At 38.3% G+C, this 24,767-nt stretch overlaps 1 protein-coding gene across 1 annotated transcript; it reads right to left on the reverse strand.

Moving 5' to 3' along the window:
* Window positions 1–730: 730 nt before the first annotated feature.
* LOC121969808 (SWI/SNF chromatin-remodeling complex subunit SNF5-like) lies at window positions 731–13,138 on the reverse strand. Its single transcript, XM_042520064.1, has 2 exons — window positions 12,554–13,138; window positions 731–1,716 (listed from the first exon to the last, which is right to left on the reverse strand). Exons 1-2 carry the CDS (start codon window positions 13,051–13,053, stop codon window positions 1,080–1,082), a joined length of 1,137 nt encoding a protein of 378 aa, XP_042375998.1. The 5' UTR covers window positions 13,054–13,138; the 3' UTR covers window positions 731–1,079.
* Between the last annotated feature and the right edge of the window lie 11,629 nt (window positions 13,139–24,767).

The following is a 24,767-nucleotide window of genomic DNA, read 5'->3' on the forward strand; positions in this document are numbered from 1 at the left end:
CATTTCACTGTGGCCTAATCTAAAAGTTGTGCAAATGTGACTCAACTCTAAGTATCAATTATCAATCTTAGTTATTTCATCATTTCATTATGTTCCCATTGCGGCTGCGACAAATAACTCTTCCACTTAAGGAGTTGCTCAGCACCTAATTTACCTCCATTCATCTCACTATGGGGCTAGCGACAAGAGACACTTGGCGTCGGCGTTATCACGTTCTGCATTAATTTTACACATAAGATCTCAAAAGAACACTCGATATCGAGGTCAGCTAGATATTTCTTCAGTAACCACTAGATCTAAAAAGGGTATCTAATCAATATTTCTCCAACAATCATGGGATCTAAAAGGGGATACTTCATTGTTTTTACTCATTATCAAACACATTCACATTTTTCAAAAATAAAAAAAATCTTCTTTTCCTGAGATACTCGACTGACATGAGTATTTCTCCAGTAATCAAAATGCAGGAGGATCCCCTCGGCGTCTAAGGTATTAGTCCAAAGTAATGAATACTAATTACTTTCAAATATGTCCACTCTTGAAACCAAGCATAATGTAAAAAAAGAGGTACTAACAGTAGGCCAACAATGAAATTTTGTCCATGTACAACAACATTGAGTCCTATATCAACACATTATTCCCGTGGAAAGTCAGAGATGAAGAATTACGGAACTTAAAACTCTCTTATATCCAAACAAAAAAAGAGACATGACCATTACCATTTAATGTATTGAGATCCTGAATCTCCAACCTTCGCTATCTTCCTCACTGACAAGTTAGCACTAAAGTGTAGTGTTTCCACAAAGTTCAAGCATAACAACATTGAAAGGTGCATGACTTCTGCTTCCAAAAACAATGTTACCAAAAAGTTGAATCTTTAAACAAAATAAAAATAGCAGCATAAATAAGGTGAGGGGTGCACTTCTATATAATCTGTTGTCTGAATTCAGGAAATGCACTCTCTTGCTTTGGAACAAGCAGCCAATCCTGCTACAATTTGTAATCAGCCAAGACATTGTTTCAGGGCACAGTCCCATGAGGTATGCAAACTAGAAAGCCTCAGCCAACTTGTATTATTATCACCTAGAATTTAAGTCCAGCTTCCCTGCTTCTCGCCACTCACCTTGTGTGCCAGTGTCTCCGTTTTCTGGTTCATTCTCATCATTCAAGAAATCCTCAGACGGCTCTTCATCTTCTCTTTGAGCATTTCCCCACTGATGAATTTCGTCCATGTTACCACCCTGTTCTGGCACAATATCGAGACCAGGACCTGCTTCAGGGAGGGCAGCTGAGCCCACCCTCATTGAGGCGCGAGCATACATTTCTGCACGTTCTTGTGCCTCTGCTCGAGCATGTTCAGCCTGAGCCGTCGCTACCTGTACTTTGGCCTCTGCTGCTTCCCTTCCAGCAGTCTCCTTAGACTCTAATTCTGCTCTGACTCTGATTCCCAACAGAGCCTGCTTCTCTTCTTGTAGCAATGCCTGCTCAACCATAAGTCTCTCCTCTGACCTGAATTCTCCTTGGGCTCTCTTCTGTGTCATTATGTCGAAAGCAAGGACTTGCTTCTCAAATGTTGTGGTGAACTCTGCAATCTTTGCAAGAATGTTATTATCCCATTGCTGAATCCGTGAAAATATTTGGCCCGTGGTATCACTATCAAGAATTCTGTCATCTTCTTCTGCCTCATAATCAGATACCACATGATAGGGCAGAAGCCTAAAAGGTCGAGCAAACTATGAATCAGGTCATTCATGATTCTAGGTGCAGAGAAAATTGAGAAACCAGTCATTCATGGTATGCATAAAGAATTTTATCTTAAATTTTATGTTTTTAGCATGATAAAACATAGAATGTTGTATGAAATGATTCCAGAGAAGAACTAGTAGGCAAAATGTCACCATAAATGTGGAAAATTTAGGAAGAATGGAGAGAATAGAGGGAACACACAAGTACAAGGAACCAGTGTAGCACGGACACTTCCAAAAATGTCGGGCACGGACACGACACGCAAATAGCATGTCGGACACGGCAAAAACCGTGTCATTGACTTTTTACAAGTTTGACTAGTCAGATATGACTAGAACACGATGAGACACGTTTTCGGACACGTTTGGGCTCAATTGCAAAAAAAATAAAAATTTCGAGGGTAAAATTGAAAAATAATAAATTATGAGGGCTACTTATTCAAATAAAAACCCCTAAATTACTCCCTGCTCCTGATTCTCTCTTTTCATCGCGACGCGACCTTTCTTCATCGCGACCGTCACCTGTGCCGCCGTCGCCTGCGCTCTCTGCTACTCGCCCATGCTCTCCGCTGCTCACCAATGCTCTCCGCTGCTCGCCTATGCTCTCCGCCTATCTCCTACGCTCTCCGCCTCTCTCCGTCGTCCGCTGCTGTTCGCAGAAGCCCGCCAGAGTAGTGAAGTACAAGATATTGGATGATCAATTTTGGGAAAAAATTGATTATATACTTGCTGTCACAAGTCCAATTTATGAGATGTTAAGGAAAGAAGACACTGATCAACCTTGTCTTCATTTAGTCTATGAGTGGCAGGATGAAATGATAGAAAAAAATGAGAGTTGCTATCTCAAAGGGGCCTCATAGTGGAGTTTCAAAGTTTTGAGATTGTTCATAATATTCTAGTGGAGCGATAATGAAAGCAATACACCTCTTCATTGTTTGGCGCATTCTTTGAATCCAAGGTAAAGCTCTAAAAATTTTCAACTTTCTAAGTTTTAGTAAATTAGAAATATTAGTTCATGAATGATGTTAAACTATCAATCTTTTAATGTAGGTATTATAGCCATGAGTGGCTCCAAGAATCTCCCAATCGTCTTCCTCATAGGGACATCAAAGTTTTAAGGGAAAGGAAAAAGTGCATTGAAAGATATTACTCCAATTCATCCAAACGAATAAGTGTTAATGAGGAGTTTGCCTCTTTTTCAGCTGCCATTGATGATTTTTCTGATAATGATTCAATGCGTGATCGAGGTTTGATGTGTCCAACAAACTGGTGGGTTATCTATGGTGCTTCTACACCAACTCTTCAAAGTTTAGCTTTAAAGCTACTTGGGCATCCATCTTCTTCTTCTTGTTGTGAGAGAAATTGGAGCACCTACAATTTCATATACTCATTGAAGAGGAACAAGATAACACCACAAAGAGCGGAAGATTTGGTATATATTCACTATAATCTTCGTCTTTAATCTAGGAGTCCATATTATAATGAAAGAGAAAGTAAGATGTGGGATGTTGGAGCAGATGGATTTGATTCCATTGGCATAGAGGGTGTTGCCATCCTTGAAATTGTCAATTTGTCTTTTGATGAACCTGAATTGGAGTCAGTCTTAGTTACTAACGAAGGCGGTGTTGGTGATGAGATATGGATGTTTGATTTTTTTTTTACTTGTTTATTTAAGATGTCTTTGGTGTGTTGCATTTTGTTATGTTTACTTTTTATTTGTAATGGATATTATGGTTAATGTAATATGAACATGGTTTTCTATTCTAGGATTTTTAATGTTTAATACGAGATATTATATATATATATATATATATATAATATTTTTTTATTTTTTAATAATCGTCATATCCTAACTGTGTCGTGTCTTATATTTTCAAAAATTTTCACCATATCCGTGTCATATCTGATACGATACCTGTATCCATATCCATGCAACATAGCAAGGAACTCAACTATAGTGAACCATTGGAATGTGGAATACTAAAAAACCGCTTGATTGATGCTGCAGTTGAGATGCTGCCTAATGGGGCAATTGACTGGAGGTCAATCCTCTATCCATGGACTATTTTTGACAATGACACATTCAGACCATTTTTCCGCAATAGAAGCACATTGAACACTTGCAAAGTCAGTGAGCAGATCCTTAAAGGCTTGATAATGGTTAACAACATTTAAAAGTCCAGTTATCGATTCTTATGTTTCTGTAGACAGGATTGGAGAAATATCTTTAAAAAGAGCAGAAACAATTTGTTCAAAAGAACTTATCTAATGTCCCTTATCACTGACCATAAACCAAACAGAGTTAATAAAAAGTACAGTTATGAGACATGATGACAACAAAGGTTCTGAATTGGCAATGGCAATTGTATCAACAAACAATCTTATTGATAGAACATTCGTACTAAATGTCACTGCAGAAATAGTTTATCGAAAGATAACAATGAACAACAACAAAAAAAAAAAGAATAACAGAAAATGTGCTTATGTAACCAATTCTAAAACCTGTAGGCCATAACTAATCTATGTTGACTTCAATTTTAAACAAATCACCATAAATCTACATAGAAAGTGAAGCTTAATCAGCTAAGATCCATTCTTGACTTCATATATTTCCAAATGGTTTTTCACCTTGGACATTTCAAAATATGTTTGTGGTTTCATGCACCAATAACAAAGAAAATACTGCATAACAGCTAACAGAGTATCCGAAAACATCTATTAATTACCACAGACACTGGTTACATTGTTGGCACTGTATGGACCAGGATCTCAGCTTAATTTTCTAGGCATATATATATAAAGAAGCCTCAAAAAGACTTGCAAATATTTTTATTTAATTTCTATAATTTGATTTTCGAATATTAAAGAAACAAATAGAACCACAAGCTTTATCAATGGATAAAATTTTATTAAATTCAATGTGGTACTAAATCTTAGAATAAGAAAAGAAAAGAGTAGATTAAGCAAAGCCTCTGTTTATCAATCATTTCCCCCAATCTTTTAGTACCCATCTTTTTGAGATGAAAACTTGTAATAATTCTATTTTATTTTCTGTGGGCTAACTGATGGCCTTTCCAAAAAGATTTAAGAGCAAATTTATCTATATATTATCTATCCACAAAGACAATCATGACCTATTAGCAAACCTCTTGCCTCATTGCTTATTGTCTGGGTTTCTAAACCTACTCTCATAAAAAAGAGAGTAAAAAAAAAAGATTCTTCACCCATGTATTTTGAACACACCGTAATTACTGGGAAGAGGATATTATCTTAATTGAACCTCTGTGACTCAAAGGATCCTTATTGCTTTTTGCCTAGTTTCCAAAGCCTTCTCTCTTGCAAGGGAGAAAAAAAACAGAGATTTTCAACCCATATATTTTTAAGATGAAGATTATAGAGACGAGAAAATCATCTTATCTAAGTTCCAGCAGCTCAAGGATCATCGTCATCATTGAAAAACATAAGCATTTTAACCCATGCACTTTTAGCAAGGAGATTACTAGGAAATCATCAGACCATGTTATTCTTGACTATTTCAAATTGGCTACATAATTATTATCCAAAACCTACGCAACATAATTCACTAGCAATTTCTAAATTTCATAAATTACAAATAATTACATTAACTAGAGTTGTTTTGGGCCTCTCTCGAGCTTTTTCACTTTTAACTCTATCAATTCAACTAAATATGTTTGAACCATCTTAGTCTATTTTCTATTAGGGCAAATCTTCAGGTCCACTTTTTCATAGTCCCCTCTTGGTCCCCTTCGCAATTGCGGTTGGATCACGATTGGAATCCATCCGCAATTGACTGTGATCCCTCCCTAGATTCACATTCCCACCCAGGTTATAATTTGGTCGGGACAGGCGGCCGGGCCCCCTACTTGGCGCCCGACAGCACGACCTCCCGCCCACTGCCTGCGGCCTCCGGCAGCCTGCCCCAACCCAAACTATAACTTGGGTGGAAATGTGAACCCAGAGAGGGATTGCAGCAATTGCGGCCAGATTCTAGCCGCGATCCAGTCGCAATTACGAAGGGGACCGAGAGGGGACCAAGGAAAAGCGGACTAGAGGATCCGGACTCATTTTTTATTGGCTAATTTTATTAATAAAACTAAACTAGACTATAGTTGGATATTAATATTTATTATTTTATCTTTGCTATTAATCCCACAAATAGATCTTAACATATGACACTCTAGTTCATACAAGGCTTTAAAATATTGTTCCGCTTGCAAACCGAAACTGACAACAACACTCATGGCGGACTCATCGCGCGGGCCCTGCTCCAACGACCGCGGTGAACTCATCTCGCAAGCCCCGCGGCCGCAATGGACTCGTCGCAAGAGCTCAGTAGTCGCGGCGGAATCATCGCAAGAGCCTAGCCGCAATGAACTCGTCGCACGCCCGTGGTGAACTTGTCGCACGAGGCTCGCGGCAACGACAGTCACGCAACCGGCGCAACAGTTCAAACACAGTAAAGATTAAATAAAAATAGTTTAATAATTTCAATCAACTCCTAGCTATAGTAGGGATAATTTAAATAGATTTAATTAAACTCTTATAAAATTATCCCATTAATTATATATATTTTGTAAAAAATATTTTATTTTTATTTTTGTATTTTAAATATTTAAATTAGTTTTTATTCAAAATTAATATATTTTATAATTAAAAAATACCGAAATCATATCGGCACAGTATGATACGAAACCGTATCGTTCCGGTCCATGACTGAAATCTTGATACGAGTCGAAATTTTAAACCTTGGTTCTCATATCACTCGTAAAATCTTATTTTTAATTAAAGAGGAGCATTAATAGTTCCATTCCATTTCAAGCACCTGCTCTTTGTTCTATTAAATGTTTCTTCATCAATATCTAGGTGAATGATATATCCAAGAAATTTCACAACAATTTCATGTCATTCCATCTCAAATATTTCCTTGTTTCTTTTCACATTATTAAAATAATATTTCATATATTCAGTTTTAGATTTACTGAACTTATCTCTAGATTCTAAAATTTAATCTCAAATTTCTTATACTTTTGTCATCAGCTCACATCTCGTCGACCATGTGATTACCAGAGTTCAAGTGGAATTAAGCTTAGACAACTAAGTGCAGCGTCATAGACATAATTCATTATGCCTAGTAATCAAACTTTCAGATCCACAAATGCATAGATTGTGTTATTCTAAAACTCAGGAATTTTAAGGGTCACAAAAAGCAAGTATAAAAAGAAACCTAAAAATTCTTCTCACCGGGAACATAGATCACAAATTAACAACAACTTATAACAAAATGGTAAAAGGCAAGTGTTTCAAAAAGCAAGACTTGGTTTGGAAAATATTCTTGACTGTAAACTCAAAAGATCCCCAACTTCGGAAGTGGTCCCCAGGGCTGGATGGGGGGCCCTTAACTGCTAACCATAAAGCGGTCAACTACATAGGATCTTATTGTGTTATTTAACTCTATGTAGAAGTATAATGTTTAAAATCAATGCTAATTGCTCTGGACAGCATATTCTTAGATCTCCCTCTACCAATCAGAACTTTAATTCTATGATTCTAATATACAATATACATTGGTCCTATAAAATTTGGTAATGCAAGGTTTTAGAAAATGTGTATGCAAGTAGTATGTGGTCCATGCAGTCAATATTTAAACATATATGTGTATATATTAACAAAAATGAGTAAAAAAACATAAAACCTATAAAAGTCTAATCTATTAGATATTGTCTTTAATGTTAAGTCCTGTCAACTCAATATATAAAATGTGATTTGTTACTAATTTTTTTAGTATAGTCTGATATTTGGTCATGCATACTCAAAGTTTGATTTTAAATTACCTACTTTGATTACTACTCTAGAATGAGTTGACTTCTTATAAAAACAGCATTCTGAATTCTTTTTAGTTGTCTCTCTTCTTGCCATGCCGAAATTAGAAGACAGTTTGAAATATTTATAAAAAAAAATTGAGAAGTGACAAAAGCCAAAGAATAATTTTTAAATACTTCTCAATCCTTCCTTTCTAGCCAAAATATACTTATTAATCTCCATGTTCCCATACACCCTAATAGCATATATTACACAGAGAAAAACAGACACCTAGTTGTCATTCACACTCCAAGAAGGATATATTTCAAATCCTTTTAAATCCTTCCATTCTAGCCAATGTATCTGATAATCAATCTTCATGTTGCCATACACTCAAAAAATAATATTGCCGAAAGACAAACTAGACATCCTGTTAAAACAATTGTATATTACAACTTCACATGTACTTAATTTTGGAATTGTCATTCTCATTGCATGTTACTTTATAAATATCATATCTTTCCCAAATCTTCATAGTCAAATCCTCTTCACAATTTGTGATTCCCTTTACTTACTCCCACTATGTGTGTTTGCATATGCATGTTTTGTTTATCTTGTATCTCCAGGTAGAGAAAAATTGTCTACTAGATCTATCAAATATGTATTTTTTTTAGCTATTCTCACATGTAAGAAAATATCAATGTCATTCTCTTGGGTTGTAACAGGTTTTTATTTTAATAGTCGTAACATTCTTTAACTTTATTTTGTTCTTCTGTTTGTTTTAAAAGTTCTTCCAGTTCCTAATCCAATTCTTCTTGTTCCTTGATTATGCGTCCCTACTTCATCATCCTCTCCTATAGAAGTAGTAATATCAAAGCCTCAACCATTTAAGGACTTATAGTAAAAGGTCAAAAGTTGAGCCTGTTACAACCACTCCTCAAGATTCTCTAGCTTTTCCAGCACCATAGACTATCTCAGAACTTGTCACTCACCTTGATCTCCCTATAGCTTTTCAAAAAGGTACTCCTGGCTCCTAAGTTCACTACTTCACATCCTCTTTTTAGATATGTCTCTTATTTTATCTAGCTATTCTACCTTATTTCTTCCTTCACTTCACATTCTTCTTTAAATTGTTCCAAAGGGTTTGCCTTATTCATGATGACAACATATTATAATTGATGAGATAGTCTTACATAGACTTAGAAGTTGGTTCCTCTTTCCTCCACAAAATCAATAATTGTTGTAATTGGGTATTCATTATACAGATCCTCCCAAGAGAAATTATGGATCAATTGAGAGTTCACTTGGTGACTAAATAACACTCAAATTTATGGAGTTGATTACTTGTTACATTGTTATTACCTTTGCTTTTTTACAATGGCAACTATATTTCAGTGGTCATCACATCAATTAAACATCAAGAATAATTTCTATATAAACTACCCGCCTTGCTTTTGTTGCTCGGAGGGAGATTAATTTGACCTATAAATTGAAGTATTTATATGGGCTGAAGAAATCTATTTTAGTATAGTCTGGTAAACTCAGCTATACTCTTTTTCATCTTGGGTAATTACAGATATAAATCCGTCTGTATTTTATCATACTTCTTCCCTTGCAAAACGTCATACTTATCACTTATGTGAATGATATCATCATTACTTCTCGATGATAACTATATCAGAATCACAAGAGTGAAAACAAATCTTCACCAGTAGTTTAAAATTAAAGATCATAGCAACCTAAAGCTCAAGAAGGCTGGTATATTAAGAGCAATACTAGTTGATACTCCCCTGGACCTTAATGCAAGACTAATACAAAAGAAATTGTTATCAAATTTTGAGAAGTACAAGAGACTAGTTGGAAAATTGCATTACCTTACAGTCATTGAGAGATGATGTCTCATTTTTTTTCAAGTGTGATTAGTTAATTCCATAAGGTTTGTACCATAACTGAGAACCAGCCTTGAGGGTTCTATATCTTAAGAATGTTCGAGGATAGGTTTTTCAGCACTCATATAATGTGACCATGGACATCTATAAATTGTGTTGTATACAAAATATAGATATGAGTATGCTCTCTACAGATAGAAAATCCTCATCGAGAATTGCATTCTACTTAGAGACAACGTAATATCTTGAAAGGACAATAAGCAAATTGTTGGAACCAAGTAGAGTGCAAAAGTAGAATATAAAGTCATAGCTCTAGCTACATGTGAATTTATTTGGCTCAAAGAGTTAACGATTAAGTTATGAAAATTGAGTAATTATATTGTCAAACTCAAGCTGCCATGAATGTTGCTTCCAATCTTATTTTTAATTGAAGAAGGAAATATATTGAGATTGATTGTCACTTTATCCAAGAAAAGTGCAGTTTAGTGAAATCTTTCTCTCTTTTGTCACTTCATCCAAGAAAAAGCATAGTCCAAAGATAATTTCATCTCTTTTGTTAGTTCCAATAATTAGTTAGCTGAGAGGCCATAACACTGAGTATATCTATATAATAAGTTGGGGTTTTATGATATTTTTGAACGTAAAGGGAAACGTTACATATAAAATTTTAAATAGATTAGAGCTCAGTTGTAAACTTACCAATCTGAGAGGTGTAAATATAAATGAGCAATGACGGTAATCTATATCATGGTAGAATGGACTGGCTAAGAAAATGAGCCCTAATACTTTTTTTCCTATGAGCAAAAATGGCTGCGTGAACATTTACATGGCATGTCGGTAGCCTCCAAGGAGAATATAAGCAAAACAGGTTTCAACCACCTATGTTCATTAGACATAATAATTTCCACACTAATTATTCTCTAAGTAACAGTATAGAATGACTTGGAAAAGGAGTGAACCGGACCTCGTCAATGTGTAATATTTTCGGTCTAATTAGCTCACAATTAAATCCCCTAAAAATGACATAATACTTCCTAACCACTATCCTTGTGTTCATGGTATGAAATCTCGTACCATACCAAGCGAAATGGTAAAAACGTATTGCTCCAATAAAATACCGAAACCTGATGCCACTCGGCACATACAATCTTTACTTCATCTCCTTCTTCCTTCAACTTCCAATTAGTCAATGGCACTATGCATCAAAACATCGGCACAATATTCTAATCAAAGACCGAAACTCCATCACATCTCAAGATTTTGAACCTTGCTTGTGTCATTATGAAAAGGACCTAGAGAATCAAATATACAAGAGCAGGATGTAAAGGACAATTAACTGATCCTATCATAACTCAAATGTCCATGATCCCGTGTCAAAACCCACAATTACTCAGCCAAATAAAGAGATGTCATTAATCACAAGGTCACTTTATAATTTAAGCAAACAAAATAATGGTTTTTCAATTTTTATTTCAAAGGCAAAAAAAATTTTCCTCCAGTGGTGTAGCAATCTTGATATCTTGAGTGAAAAAGATTGAGAGAGAGAACTCGAATGTTGACCAAGCTAGTTCTTCAGCATAAATTATGATTTTGAGTTAGCCAAAAACACTTTCACATAAAATTAAATATGCATGACCATTTCTGCAGAATATAACAATGCTAATCATAGTAAGAGAAAACAATGCTAAGGTAGTTCATTTATCATTAAACAGATAATGATGATTCATAATCCAATAGCCTTACTATGCGGATAATTATAGTCAATAGATAAGCTGGCAACGAGCAATAAAGTACAAGGATGAAAAAACATCAACAGGAAAATGCTCAAGTTTAGGTCAATACTAGTTCTTCCAAGAAGTCTCGCATTAAGGCCTTTATCCAGACATAAATGACCTAAAAATCTAAAATACTCTTTATGAGACTAAAAAGTGACATATGCTCCTTACTTCAGTTAAGTCTTGGCTTGACACCAAAAATCATCCTACTTGTAAGGCCTAAAGATGACTCACTGAAACAAATAGCTCCTTCATATTGGGTCCCTTGCAGAAGTCTAGGAGTAAGGTTCTTTTGATATACATATCATGACCTGCCTATTCGGAAAAATTAATAACAATTTAATAGGTTTTGCAGGTTAAATAATACAGAAACAAGGCTAATTTTGTTCCCTTGATTTGTTCTTTCACTTCCTAATTCGAATTTTTATGCATTTTAACTAATGCAAATTTTAAATTTAATTTCTATCAATTAACAGATCCTACAAATGCTAGTTTGATCCTCATCAAATCCAGACACTTATAGTGATCCTTGTGGCACTAATACAGACTTGCGTGAGGAAGGATATTCCTAGATGTACGAAAGCTGAAAAAACAAAAAAAATAGTGTCAAAGGGAATATAAAGGTTGAAGAATATTGGCATAATATAAATATCTATTAGGAGATGGTTTGTGCAGCTATGCAGAGATGAATGTAGTGCTCTGCTAGGCATTTGAATGAAACACTATGATCATGCATCCAGTGTAAGCAAACAGCTAATAAACAAGCAAATGGAACTCAGAATTTCAATGTAAAGAACAATGAAGCACAGTGGCTCAGATAAGCAAACAGCTATTTTAGAATACATACATGGTCCTACAACTATAGCCAACTCCACTCTAGCTTGAGTTGCTTTTTAATGTATCGGCAGTTAACCATGTAAGATTCTCACCCTTGGTTGATACCAGAAAATATCTTATTTTTCGTAATGAATTCCAAATCTAGAAACATAATCGCTATATTTTTCCTCACTTACAATCTGAGCCGTGATGTATTTGAACAATGAAACCAGATCCTAGGGAGAAATGAAATTTTGTTATCCTGTGAGAATCCTAATTCCAGTTTTTCAGATTCTGCATCATCCACTTTAACAGGCCATAATTCCCAATCCTTTCAGAATATATGCAGTGTAAAATGCAAGTTATTTCCTTTACCAATTTCCTTTACCAACACAACACTAAGATCGATTATTGTATGGAAAGGAAAAAGATGCATAGAAACCCTAAGATGTGAAGGAGGATAAAAGGTGCAATCCGAAAAAGGCAAAGCCCTAGGAAGAGGAAATACCTGAGCACAGCATCGTCGACGGAGGCAAAAGGGCGCTTGAAGTCAGGGTTGCAGACCATCATGGCATCCTTCTGGGCCATTTCCACCTCCAAGGGGTTCCCGGGCCTTCCGACACCTACCCCTAAGCCTGATGATCGCGCCGGCTGGGACTGAGGAGGGTGATGGTGGAGATTAGCAGCTGAAGGCAGCTGTGAGGCGGAAGGCGAAACGGCAGGGCCCTGGAAGTGAAGGGATCGCAAGCCAGGGGCGCGGAGGTGGGCGTCGATGTTGGAGGGGAAGCGGGAGATGGCCTGCTGCTGCTGCAGGAGGCTATAAGGCGATTGATGCTGAGCCGATGGCTGCGATTGCTGCTTCTGCTGCTGTTGCTTCTGGCGTTGTAGCTGTTGCTGCTGTTGGAGATGGAGCTGTTGCTGCTGCATGAGAAAGAGCTGCTGCTGGTGCTGCTGTATGAGAAGCTGCTGTTGCTGCGCCATTGAGTTATTGTCGTTGGATTCCGTCATCGATTGCTCTTTTCTTCTATCGCTCTGTGTGATCGTGAATGCGTTCGATCGAGAGGAGAAAGGACTGAGATATGGCAGGGCACGATATTGCCCTGTTACAGTGTGTGTTTCAGTACCTAAGCGGGCTCAATGTGGTCCAATTACGGTATCAGCAGGCCCTAAGCGGGCTCAACATGGCCCTACTTCGGTGTTAATATTAATGCTTTACTAACAAATTTGAATAAATTGAAACGGTTAACCTAACAACCTTTTACGGATGAGGGAAGGGAAGGATAAAGAAGAGGAAGAAAAATTTAAAATTTTATTTGGGAAAAATGAGCTACGGAAAGAAAAAGTAAAGAAGGATAATTTTTAACCTTTCTTATCTATGAAATAAAAGAATTTCTTATCCCCCTCGATTTAGAGTGTAAGGAAGGGTAAAAGGAATTAAAAAAATTTGTATTTCAATTGTATCCCTATTTTATTATATTAATTCTAAAAATCATTATTTTAGATATTCTTTGTATCATAATGAAAAATACTCACGCCGCTCGACTTGCACCGCCCGACGCTCGCACTCCGTCGACACCGACGTCAACTTTGATGCCAACGCTGACTTCGACGCCAACTTCAATGCCTACTTCGATGCCAACGCCAATGTCGACGTCGACACTGACTTTGATGTCGACATCGACTTTAACAAATGAGCTACAAATGTTTGAATACGTAAGTCTTAACTAATAAATGTATGTAAGATGCACTAGATTCTTGAACGCGTAAATTTTTAACAAAAATGTGGGTAATTTTGTAACTTTATATATTTAACTTTCGTTACCTTCACTTTCCTCCCAAACACGGTAACACATATTATGTTAATGAATCTTCCCTCCCTCCCAAATAAGGAGAATATAAATACTTTACTTCCCCTCCCTTCCTCTTCCGTTAATGAACTTCACTCACCCTATCAAAATAGAGGGTTAGAGCACCAGGCTACTTTGTAATGGAAAGACATCTAGTATCCATGATTCAATCCCTAGCCACAATGCATTTATAGAGATTTTTCCTTCAAATGGGACATACCACCATTAGATGCTGGGCTTCTAGACTGCTCTCCACGAGTGCTTCCCGATTTACCCTAGCGGTCGGTCGGAAACTTCTATGGAGTCGAACTAGCAGTCCCAGATTCAATGTTACCTAGTTCAATATTTTTTTCTGAAAATCTTTTAGAGTAAAGGAGATGTGACGATTCTTGTACGAAGAAGTCTCAACGCTCACATCAAATGACCTGTCAATCCAATATTCTTAAGTCAATCATCCATTAAAGAAAATTCATTCGTTAATTCATCAAAATTGAAACTCGATCCTAAAATATTTAGAAAACTAAGAAAGTATTATGCCACTACATCATTATTTCAAGAATTTTATCAATAGTTCAGTCAACTTCAATGTTATTCATTCAACTAGGGCTCAAGAGAGAGCATTTTGTCTGCGAGAAGTGGATTTCATTCAACTTTACTTGCTTGCACTTCTATAAGTCTCCATAAATCATAAACCTCTTAGATCCTTAAGCTTGAGATGGAGGATACCGTCGTTTGCTTCATTTGAAGTATTTTTTTCTCTTTTAAATGCATTGAGCGACCCCTACGCGTCATATGCTTTAAGCAAACGACGTCTCAACCCTCGTGACTCAACCCTGCGTCCCCGTGCTCTTGGAGGTGTTGCTGATTGGACTCCAGCAACATGCCCGAAAGGTCGTCATTCTTTGCGTCGCCTGATTTCATACTCTCCTCTCTTATTTTGATTAAGCGCAGAAGAATATCTTTCACCTCTTTATCTATTTTCGCTCTAGTGTTTGTTCGGGTGGGCAAATACCTGCATCAATAGATTAGTAGATAATTAACTCTAGGAAAATTAAATCCATGATTTTAATTTTACATCGAAAGAGATCATGTTGTCATTGTAATTGGTGCTCACTTGTAACCTGGCATAAGTGTTTTTCAACAAGGCACCGGCAACAAGTAGAGCCTACTCATCATGAAGCTAGAAAATTCTCATTCCTTCCTCAAGACTCCTACCGAAAGTAGTCCGGGAAATTACATCTCCGATGAAGTTCTATAAATCAACCCAACCATCTACTTCCCTACCTGTCACCATCGGCATATCCCACTGGTCAATCAGCTCATCACAACTAGGCAGAGAAAGCAGGCAACATCCACTGATATTTGTGGACGACACACTCTAAACTCTATCACAGGGAACAAATTAACTGGACTGGATCTATGGATGGATCAATAATTACCTTTATTGTATTTCTTTTGGTTTATCAAATGATGGAGCTATTCTTACTTCTTTCAGTTGCTACTGTAACTATTTAAAGGGTGTCTTCGACAATGAATATTGTCTAAATAGATTTGTGAAATAGAATTAAAGATAAATGGATGAATGACAGTTTGGTAGTCTATATAGAGAAAGATGTTTTTAATACTATCAACAATGAACTAATTTACAGCATTTTCAGAAAATGGAGTCTTGAATAACGCAATTGTCACATATTTGTCAGTAAACTGGTTTAATATTGTTGCACGATTTTTCCATAATATTATACCTTTTTCTCCTGTACGCAAAGTTATTTAAAAAATATTTTTTTAATTATATATAATCAATTAACTGTTAAAAAAATTGGTCGCGCTCAACTCAGATCTGTTGGTGCAACCTTAGGTCAAGGTTGACCTGGTTGACCTGACTCGAGTTGACCTGACTCGAGTTGTATTTTGATGTTTGACGAGAATAGAAAAGTTCTATTCTGATGTTTGACGAGAGTAGAAAAGTTGTATTCTGATGTTTGACAGAATACAAACTTGGGAGATTATGGGTGCAATCTTTGGTCAAGGTTGACCTGGTTGACCCGACTTGAATTGACCTGATTCGGGAAAAGTCCAAGCAGGGAACTTGGCAACGGAAAAGTCCAAGTATGGAGACTTGGCACGGAAAAGTCCTAGTGAGTGAAGCTAGGCAGTTTGGAAGTCCTGGTGAGTGAAGCCAGGCAGATGGAAAGTCCTGGTGAGTGAAGCTAGGCAGTTGGAAAGTCCTGGTGAGTGAAGCCAGGCAAGGGAAATTCAGATAGGTCAAGGTTGACCATCCATCTGGTGAAAAGTCCAAGCAGGGAGCTTGGCACGGGTAAAGTCCAAGTATGGAGACTTGGCACGGAAAAGTCCAAGCAGGGAACTTGGCACGGAAAAGTCCAAGCAGGGAGCTTGGCACGGGAGAAGTCCAAGTATGGAAGCTTGGCATGGGAAGTCGGAGAGGGCTTTGCAGCTCGTTCTCCGGACTAGGTCAGAGAGGGCTCGGGAGCTCGTTCTCTGGACCAGACGAAGTCGGAGAGGGCTCGGCAGCTCGTTCTCCGGACTAGGTTAGAGAGGGCTCGGGAGCTCGTTCTCTGGACCAGACGAAGTCGGAGAGGGCTCGGTAGCTCGTTCTCCGGACTAGGTCAAAGAGGGCTCGGTAGCTCGTTCTCTGGACCGGATGAAGTCGGAGAGGGCTCGCATCTTGTCTCAAGTTCTGGGGGTTCATACTCTTCTTCATACGAAGAGCTATTAAAGCTATTGTTCTTCAGATCAGATCCAGATCGAGATCGCATCAAATTAAGTCTTAGGGGATCCACTAGAATTGCCGAGAAAGTATTTATTGTTATTTTGATATGAAACAAAATAGTTTAAAAATATGAAAAAGAAGATCGGGAGAAGAAGATGCACAACAAAACCCTAAACATTCAGGAGAAAGCTCACTAGACAAGGATCGACATCCGACGACGGTGCCCATCGGTCCCAGAGAGGGAGGGTCCAAGGTCTGGACCGATCAGGGTGGTGCCTGATCGGTCCGGGCCCTAGCCATTGCGACACAACGGCTAGTTTATGTGTCTTCTTTTTTGCAGGTTATATATCAAGGTCGAGGGCCTCTACAGTAAAATTCTTGCCTCTTCCTCACTCTTGCGATCTAAGCTTTGCTGAGCTCCCTATTCCTGAAGCTTCGTGTGAGCTTCCCTCGACTGGGTGATCAGCTGCTGTTGACATCGTGGAGTTGCTGCTTCATCGAACTCCAGTTGAAGAGAAGGCAAGCAAAGTGTTTTTACATTCATATTGTTCTTGTTTTCCTTTCTCTATTGGTTGTACTCCATTCTTGCTGTTGCAAGAAGTTTGTGGCGAGGTTTCTCCACCCAGAAGGAGTTTCTATTAGCCGGTTTTCCGGGGTCTCATCCACCGACGGATTGATAGGCTTCGTCCACCTTACGGACATGCCGAGGAGTAGGAGTTTCATCTCCGAACCTCGTTACATCGCTGTGCTTGAGGTTTGATTTCTCCATTTATGTTTCTGTTGTTATTTTTCCGCTGTGCTAACTTGATTTGTAGAAAGAAACGCAAATTTGGGGTCGGCTATTCACACCCCCCTCTCTAGCCGCGACCGTCGATCCTAACAAGTGGTATCAGAGCAAGGTTGCTCTTCGACGGATTAACACCCGGGGGAGCACAAGCTAGAGAATGGATCGACTTGGAGAAGACATCACGATTCCACCCTTCTACAATCGCGACGACTTCGCGTATTGGAAGGTAAGAATGAAGTATTTTCTTATGACTAACCTAGTAAATTGGAATTGTGTACAAGTAGGTTTTATTCCTCCGGTAGATAAAGAAGGAGAACCTCTCGAGAAGAAGAAGTGGACGAAGGAACAAATCCACTAATCCACAATCAACGACAAGGTAACGAAAATCTTTGAATTTTCATTACCTAATGATGTCTTGCGTAAGATAGGTAGATACAACGATGCCAAGGAGTTGTGGAACAACTTGGCTAAGTTCCATGAGGAGAGCTCCAACTCAAGTCATGAAGAGGAGTCAAGTGAGCCAAGTAGCTCACATCATGGAGGTATGGAATTAGAAGTTGAGGGCTACTCAACATCTAAGGAAGAAGAGGAGGAGAGTTCTTCATCAAGATTGGTGCAAGAAGAAGCCTCTACCTCCGGAAGGGATGAAGAAGAGAGCGTATATCCATCCTCAACCCTAGGTAACTCAAGCAACTTAATTTCAAGTAAATTACATATAATGTGCTTCGAGTGTAGGGAACTTGGGCATTACAAGAGTAAATGTCCAAGGAGGATTAGGAAGACTCCACCGGCGCCAAAGGTCAAGAAAGCCGGAGTCCCGATACGCAAGGGCAAGGAGCACGTGGTGTGCTTCCAATGCAAGCAAAGGGGACACTATAGGAGCCAATGTCCGAGGGGGAGGCAACCTCACAAGGACAAGAGACCAAGCACATCTATGGGGGGAGCCAAGGCAAACCCTAAGGTATCATTTAAGGCACATTCTTGCAATTCTAATAAGACGCATGCTAGTAGTTTTTTTGCAATTGTCAATAATGATAAGAATGACAACCATAGAAACCGATACATATGCTTAGGTTCCAAACATGTTAACCTAGGTAAGGACAATTCTAGAAATACTAACCCTAGAATTAACTCATCTAAGGCTCAGGAGAACCTAGGTAGAAATCCCAAAACAACTAGACATATGCCTAGGAATACCACAAAGATGAATGACAAATTAAAACTTGAGGTATTAGAAAAGGAAAATCAAGTCTTGAGGTCAAGACTTGACAATTTAGAAAAGACCCTTAAGAATTTAGAGAAGTCAACTCAAGGGTCTAAGGGTCAAAAATCAAAGCCCAAGAACATGAGAGGTTTGGGTCACAAACCTAAGACTCAAGTGGTCAAGTCCACTTATCATAATATTCCATTCAATTATGGAACAAGACCTAGGGCTAGAAAGACCATCACCAAGGTCACAAGGGGAGTCACCCCTGGAGTTGATCTTGATGAGTCCCAAATGACCAAGGCTTTAAAGCCTAGGAGGGTCATTAGGAGAGTTGCTAGGGAAGTCATCCCTAGTGAATATTTAGTGAACCCAATGAACTCCAATAGATATTGGGTTCCTAAGAGCGTGATTCTATCACGCTAGATGGTTTAGGGTGTGCCAACCTTACTTGAATAGGTAGTTAACCTAATCATGGCAAAAGGTGGCACTTTAGGAATTTTCAATGTGTAATCAAGCCTTGAAAATGAAATGGAAAACTATTCCTAAGGTGATTAGCATGTGCCAACCATATTCGAGGAATTCTCTAGGGTCAATCTAATTGGCACATAGTGATCTAAAAACCTTTAGTATATGATTTTAGGTCTATTACACTTAGGAATATGGAATTTATGGTAAAATGATCAAAACTATCAAAAATGGCAACTAAGGCTAGAATTAGGTATCTTCTATACCTTTATATATTATTTGCCATGTATTGTTTGCCATATGTCATGTCATGACATCATATTTAATTTATTATCATTTGGAATGTCATGATAATACTTAGGTTAGCTATATGTCATGCCTTATTTAAGTTTCATACTTTATGACATGACATCATGACATTGGCATATGTTTTTACTTATGATATTATTTTATGTCATGTCATCATCTCTTCCATTTATCAATTAATTTGATTTAAGGATAAAAACACAATTTGATATGGAGATCAAATTGTTGTTTAGAAAATGCATGAGAACTTAGATTAAGATGACCTAAACCATATCTCACATCAAAATTGACTTGGATGTGTTTGATACACCTTAGATGTGTGTGAGATATTAGGATCATGAGTTAGGATCAAGGTGCATAGTTCTTGTACCTAGATGAGCCTAATTCAAAATGGAGGATCATAGGGAAAGCTTGTGTACAAGTCATGTACATTTAACCCTAAGATTGTGGTCCTAAATTGAATGGTTTATAATCATTTCAAAATTGATTTGAAAAACCTTGATGAAGCTTTTCTAGTGATAGCATTCATCATTGAGCAAGTTGATACAAAGTTGAGGTAAACTTGAACTATTTCAAAGTTTTTAAACTTTGTATCAAGATTTGAAAATGGAAGTTATTTTCATAGAAAACTATTTTTCCATGATAATATATGTTATGAGGAATGTATCCTCAAAATTTTACAATTTTTAGAATTTTCTGTGATTTTTTAGGGGTTTCTGAATTTCGGGAGAAAAATCAGAAATTCCTATCAGAGCTTTGTGGACCGATCAGAGGGGATGCTGATCGGTCCAGGGAAGTCTGGATCGGTCACTGGACCGATCCAGAGAAGTGTGGATCGGTCCGGGACCGATCCAGTGAAGTCTGACCGGTCTAGTGACCGATCAGGGCGTGCCAGTTTCGATTGTGTTGTCTGAAATTTCTGAAAGTTAACAATGAAGTTTGTGCTTTGGATTTCTAAAGGTTTGAAACTCTCCAAGACATTGTTGGTGCAATGGTCAAGGGGGAGTTGACCTTTAGGGGGAGTTTTACCTATTAGTTAAGGGGGAGTTGACTTTTAGGGAGAGTTTTTACTCTAAAGACTTGAGTGATATGAGATTATCACTAAGTTGATTGTTGACTTTAGTATCAAGGGGGAAATTGAGGGTTTCAATGAAAGGTATGAGACTTTCATTAGGAAGAAACTCTTGACCTTGATTCACTCTTTTTGATGTGTGTCAAAAAGGGGGAGAATGGGAGAATGTCCAAAGAATGTTCAAGGAAGAACATTAGAGTTTGGGGAGAATGTTCAAGGAAGAACATTGGAAAACCTAAGTTAGGTTATCGGGTTAACCTAACTTGATTATGGTTTTTGTCAAACATCAAAAAGGGGAAGATTGTTGGTGCAACCTTAGGTCAAGGTTGACCTGGTTGACCTGACTCGAGTTGACCTGACTCGAGTTGTATTTTGATGTTTGACGAGAATAGAAAAGTTCTATTCTGATGTTTGATGAGAGTAGAAAAGTTGTATTCTGATATTTGACAAAATACAAACTTGGGAGATTATGAGTGCAATCTTTGGTCAAGGTTGACCTGGTTGACCCGACTTGAATTGACCTGATTCGGAAAAAGTCCAAGCAGGGAACTTGGCAACGGAAAAGTCCAAGTATGGAGACTTGGCACGGAAAAGTCCTAGTGAGTGAAGCTAGGCAGTTTGGAAGTCCTGGTGAGTGAAGCCAGGCAGTTGGAAAGTCCTGGTGAGTGAAGCCAGGCAAGGGAAATTCAGATAGGTCAAGGTTGACCAGACATCTGGTGAAAAGTCCAAGCAGGGAGCTTGGCACGGGTAAAGTCCAAGTATGGAGACTTGGCACGGAAAAGTCCAAGCAGGGAACTTGGCACGGAAAAGTCCAAGCAGGGAGCTTGGCACGGGAGAAGTCCAAGTATGGAAGCTTGGCATGGGAAGTCGGAGAGGGCTCGGCAGCTCGTTCTCCGGACTAGGTCAGAGAGGGCTCGGGAGCTCGTTCTCTGGACGAACTAAGCATCGGAGAGGCTCGGGCTCTCTGACTAGGTCGAGAGGGCCGGGAGCTCGTTCGACAGACGAAGTCGAGAGGGCTCGGTAACTCGTTCTCCGGACTAGGTCAAAGAGGGCTCAGGCTCGTTCTCGACCGGATGAAGTCGGAGAGGGCTGTGAGCTCGTTCTCCGGACTAGGTCGAGAGGGCCTCGGTGAGCTCGTTCTCGGACCGGATGGAGTCGGAGAGGGCTCGGTAGCTCGTTCTCCGGACAGGTCGAGAGGGCTCGGTAGCTCGTTCTGACCGTAGGGTTTAGGGTCGAGCTTAAACCCGGATCGGTCCGTGATCGATCCGGATACGTTGGTGATCGATCGGTGTGACCGATCGGGAACCAAATAGTGTGTTTCTGAATTACCCGACGGTGCGGTGACCGATCGAGCCGAAGATCGGGAGAAGAAGAGGGAGATCGGTGCGTGGACCGATCCACTGAGTCTGATCGGTCCACAGACCGATCGAGAGTTGGGCAACTCTCGTGAAGCGTCTGATCGTCCGGGACCGATCAAGAAGGTCGATCGGTCCCAAGACCGATCGGAGAGGTCCTGACCGATCGGTGGTGCCGATCGGTCGAGTTGCGACACAACGACTAGTTTATGTGTCTTCTTCTTCGCAGGTTATATATCAAGGTCGAGGGCCTCTACAGTAAAATTCTTGCCTCTTCCTCACTCTTGCGATCTGAGCTTTGCTGAGCTCCCTATTCCTGAAGCTTCGTGTGAGCTTCCCTCGACTGGGTGATCAGCTGCTGTTGACATCGTGAAGTTGCTGCTTCATCGAACTCCAGTTGAAGAGAAGACAAGCAAAGTGTTTTTACATTCATATTGTTCTTGTTTTCCTTTCTCTATTGGTTGTACTCCATTCTTGCTGTTGCAAGAAGTTTGTGGCGAGGTTTCTCCACCCAGAAGGAGTTTCTATTAGCCGGTTTTCCGGGGTCTCATCCACCGACAGATTGATAGGCTTCGTCCACCTTACGGACATGCTGAGGAGTAGGAGTTTCATCTCCGAACCTCGTTACATCGCTGTGCTTGAGGTTTGATTTCTCCATTTATGTTTCTGTTGTTATTTTTCCGCTGCGCTAACTTGATTTGTAGAAAGAAACGCGAATTTGGGGTCGGCTATTCACATCCCCCTCTCTAGCCGCGACCGTCGATCCTAACAAGATCGTGATCACCCCTCTATACTTAAATTCCTGGATCCGTCACTGCTTACTTCCACATACAGATCAAATCTTCTGTCCCCAAATTTCTCTGTCCCCGTGTCTCCTGCCGATCGGACAGACTAGATTACATCTTAAGACATCATGACATCTTTAAGATGTGTGCAGTATCCTCGTGATGTGCAAGGCATTCTTGAGATGTAATCTGGTCCGTCCGATCGGCAAAGGGACACGAGGACAGAGAAATTTGGGGACAGAGGATTTGATCTCTTCCACATATGCTTCTAGTAGCTATCTATCCCCGGGGCTATGATGTCATGATAAAACATCCAGATTGTCACTCAAGTATTTATGGTTTGATCCTCAATTATGATATATTTGTAAAAAAAAATTCTTCCAATGAAAAGCACAATCAAAAAATATTGAACTTCTAAGCTGACCACTATACATACTTTTTGATTTACTTTAATAGCTAATAAAAAAAACTTTCATGAGATTAAATTAATCACTCTAAGAATAATAAATAAGACTAACTAAATTTATTAGATATTTTTTCCGGTAACTATCTTCAACTCTTTACCAATTTGCACAAAAATTGAGCTTGCTAGTCTTGCACATGTGCCCTTACAGGTTTTCGTTTGCTTCCAAAGTCTAAATATAATAACACTTCAGAACTTCCTCTACTCGCTCAAAAACCTGATTTAAGTGCCTGCACAGACTCATGGGTGGGTGGAGCCCACTCGGGGTTCGGTGGGACCCACCCCTAAGCCATGTGCAGGTACTGACACAGATAAGATCGAATAAACTCCAAAAGAGGGCTGCTTCCCCCCCCCCGGTCAACCCACATCTCCTCCACCTCCCCTCTCTCTCTCTCCCTGTCAAAAGACGCATGTACCCCTCCACCTCCCCTTTTTATTTTTTTGTTTTTTTTTAATTTCATTTAATTCTCATTTGATTTTAATTTTTTAATTAATTTTATTTAAAAATAACTCTCATATAATTATATTTTTAATTTTATTTAATTTTACTTTTTTAATTAATTTAATTTATTATTTTTTATCAATACCTTATTTTTCAATTTTATATAAATTTTATTTAGTTTTTATTTTTTTATTTTTATCAATACTTTATTTTTCAATTTTATATAAATTTTATTTATTTTTATTTTTTAAATAATTTAATTTATTATTTTTTTCATAATACTTATATTTTTTCAATTGATTTTTTTAAATTTTAATTTTTTATTAATTTTTTTAATCAATTTCTTTATCAAATTTTTTTCAGTTTTATTTTTTTCAATAATTTTTTTATATGTTTATAATCTTTTATTTATTTTTAGTTTGTATTTAAAACTAAAAAAAATACTAACAATTAATAATGAACACATTCATAACTTAGGAACAAATATATTTTTTCCAAATGAAAAGTACATGTAATAATACAAAAAAAACATAAAAACATATAAAAATAGAAATCTTAATCAATATTGCCTCCAAATTCTGCTCCCGATGCATTTGGTGGTGATGCACCTATTATTTCGTACCACAAATGAGCGCGTGTCCTGTAACGAGTGACCCATCCTTTAGCTTCATACGATGAATGTTGCCACCACCAAGTTGGAATGGGTGGTACAGGATAATGAGGATATAAGAAAACTTGTACGAAGTGATTGCCAATATGAGCAATAGCTATTTCTCGACGCTCTTGGTTTGGAACTGGAGGAGTTCTTAATGGCAAGTGAGTAAAACAACTCCCAATATTCTCACCAAATGTATGAAGTACAAGATTGTACCTTGATGCGATGACAATTCCCAAAGGCATAGCGTCCATCCAATATATTTCTGGTGCCCACTGCTCGAAATAATTCAATAAGAATAATAGATTGGTTACCAAATTTGGATCTGGATAAAGTTGATCATATAGATCCTTATTTTGTTGAATCTCTTCTATAAGCTCAAATCGTACTTGAACCCAACCTTCTTCAAGATACCCAATTAGTGCAGCTATTGCCTGAATCCACAATGACCATCAGGTTGAACATCAACAGTGTGAGAAATATAACGCTGCAGAGACACAGGTAATTTCTCAATATAAGTATCACGGATGGGTGGAACTGGAGAGTGATCATGGGTCGTTTGAGTATTGAGAACCTTCGACCCTCTTCCACGTCTTCCTCTCCCTTG

Source organism: Zingiber officinale, chromosome 4A (assembly GCF_018446385.1).
Source record: "Zingiber officinale cultivar Zhangliang chromosome 4A, Zo_v1.1, whole genome shotgun sequence".
Lineage (NCBI taxonomy): Eukaryota > Viridiplantae > Streptophyta > Magnoliopsida > Zingiberales > Zingiberaceae > Zingiber > Zingiber officinale.

Bases quoted from the DNA above. Each gene is read 5' to 3' on its own strand.
- LOC121969808 (XM_042520064.1), bottom strand. From the start codon at position 13,053: ATGACGGAATCCAACGACAATAACTCAATGGCGCAGCAACAGCAGCTT. The intron at 1,717-12,553 runs GTATTTCCTCTT...TCGACCTTTTAG, and splicing joins GTCGACGATGCTGTGCTCAG to GCTTCTGCCCTATCATGTGG.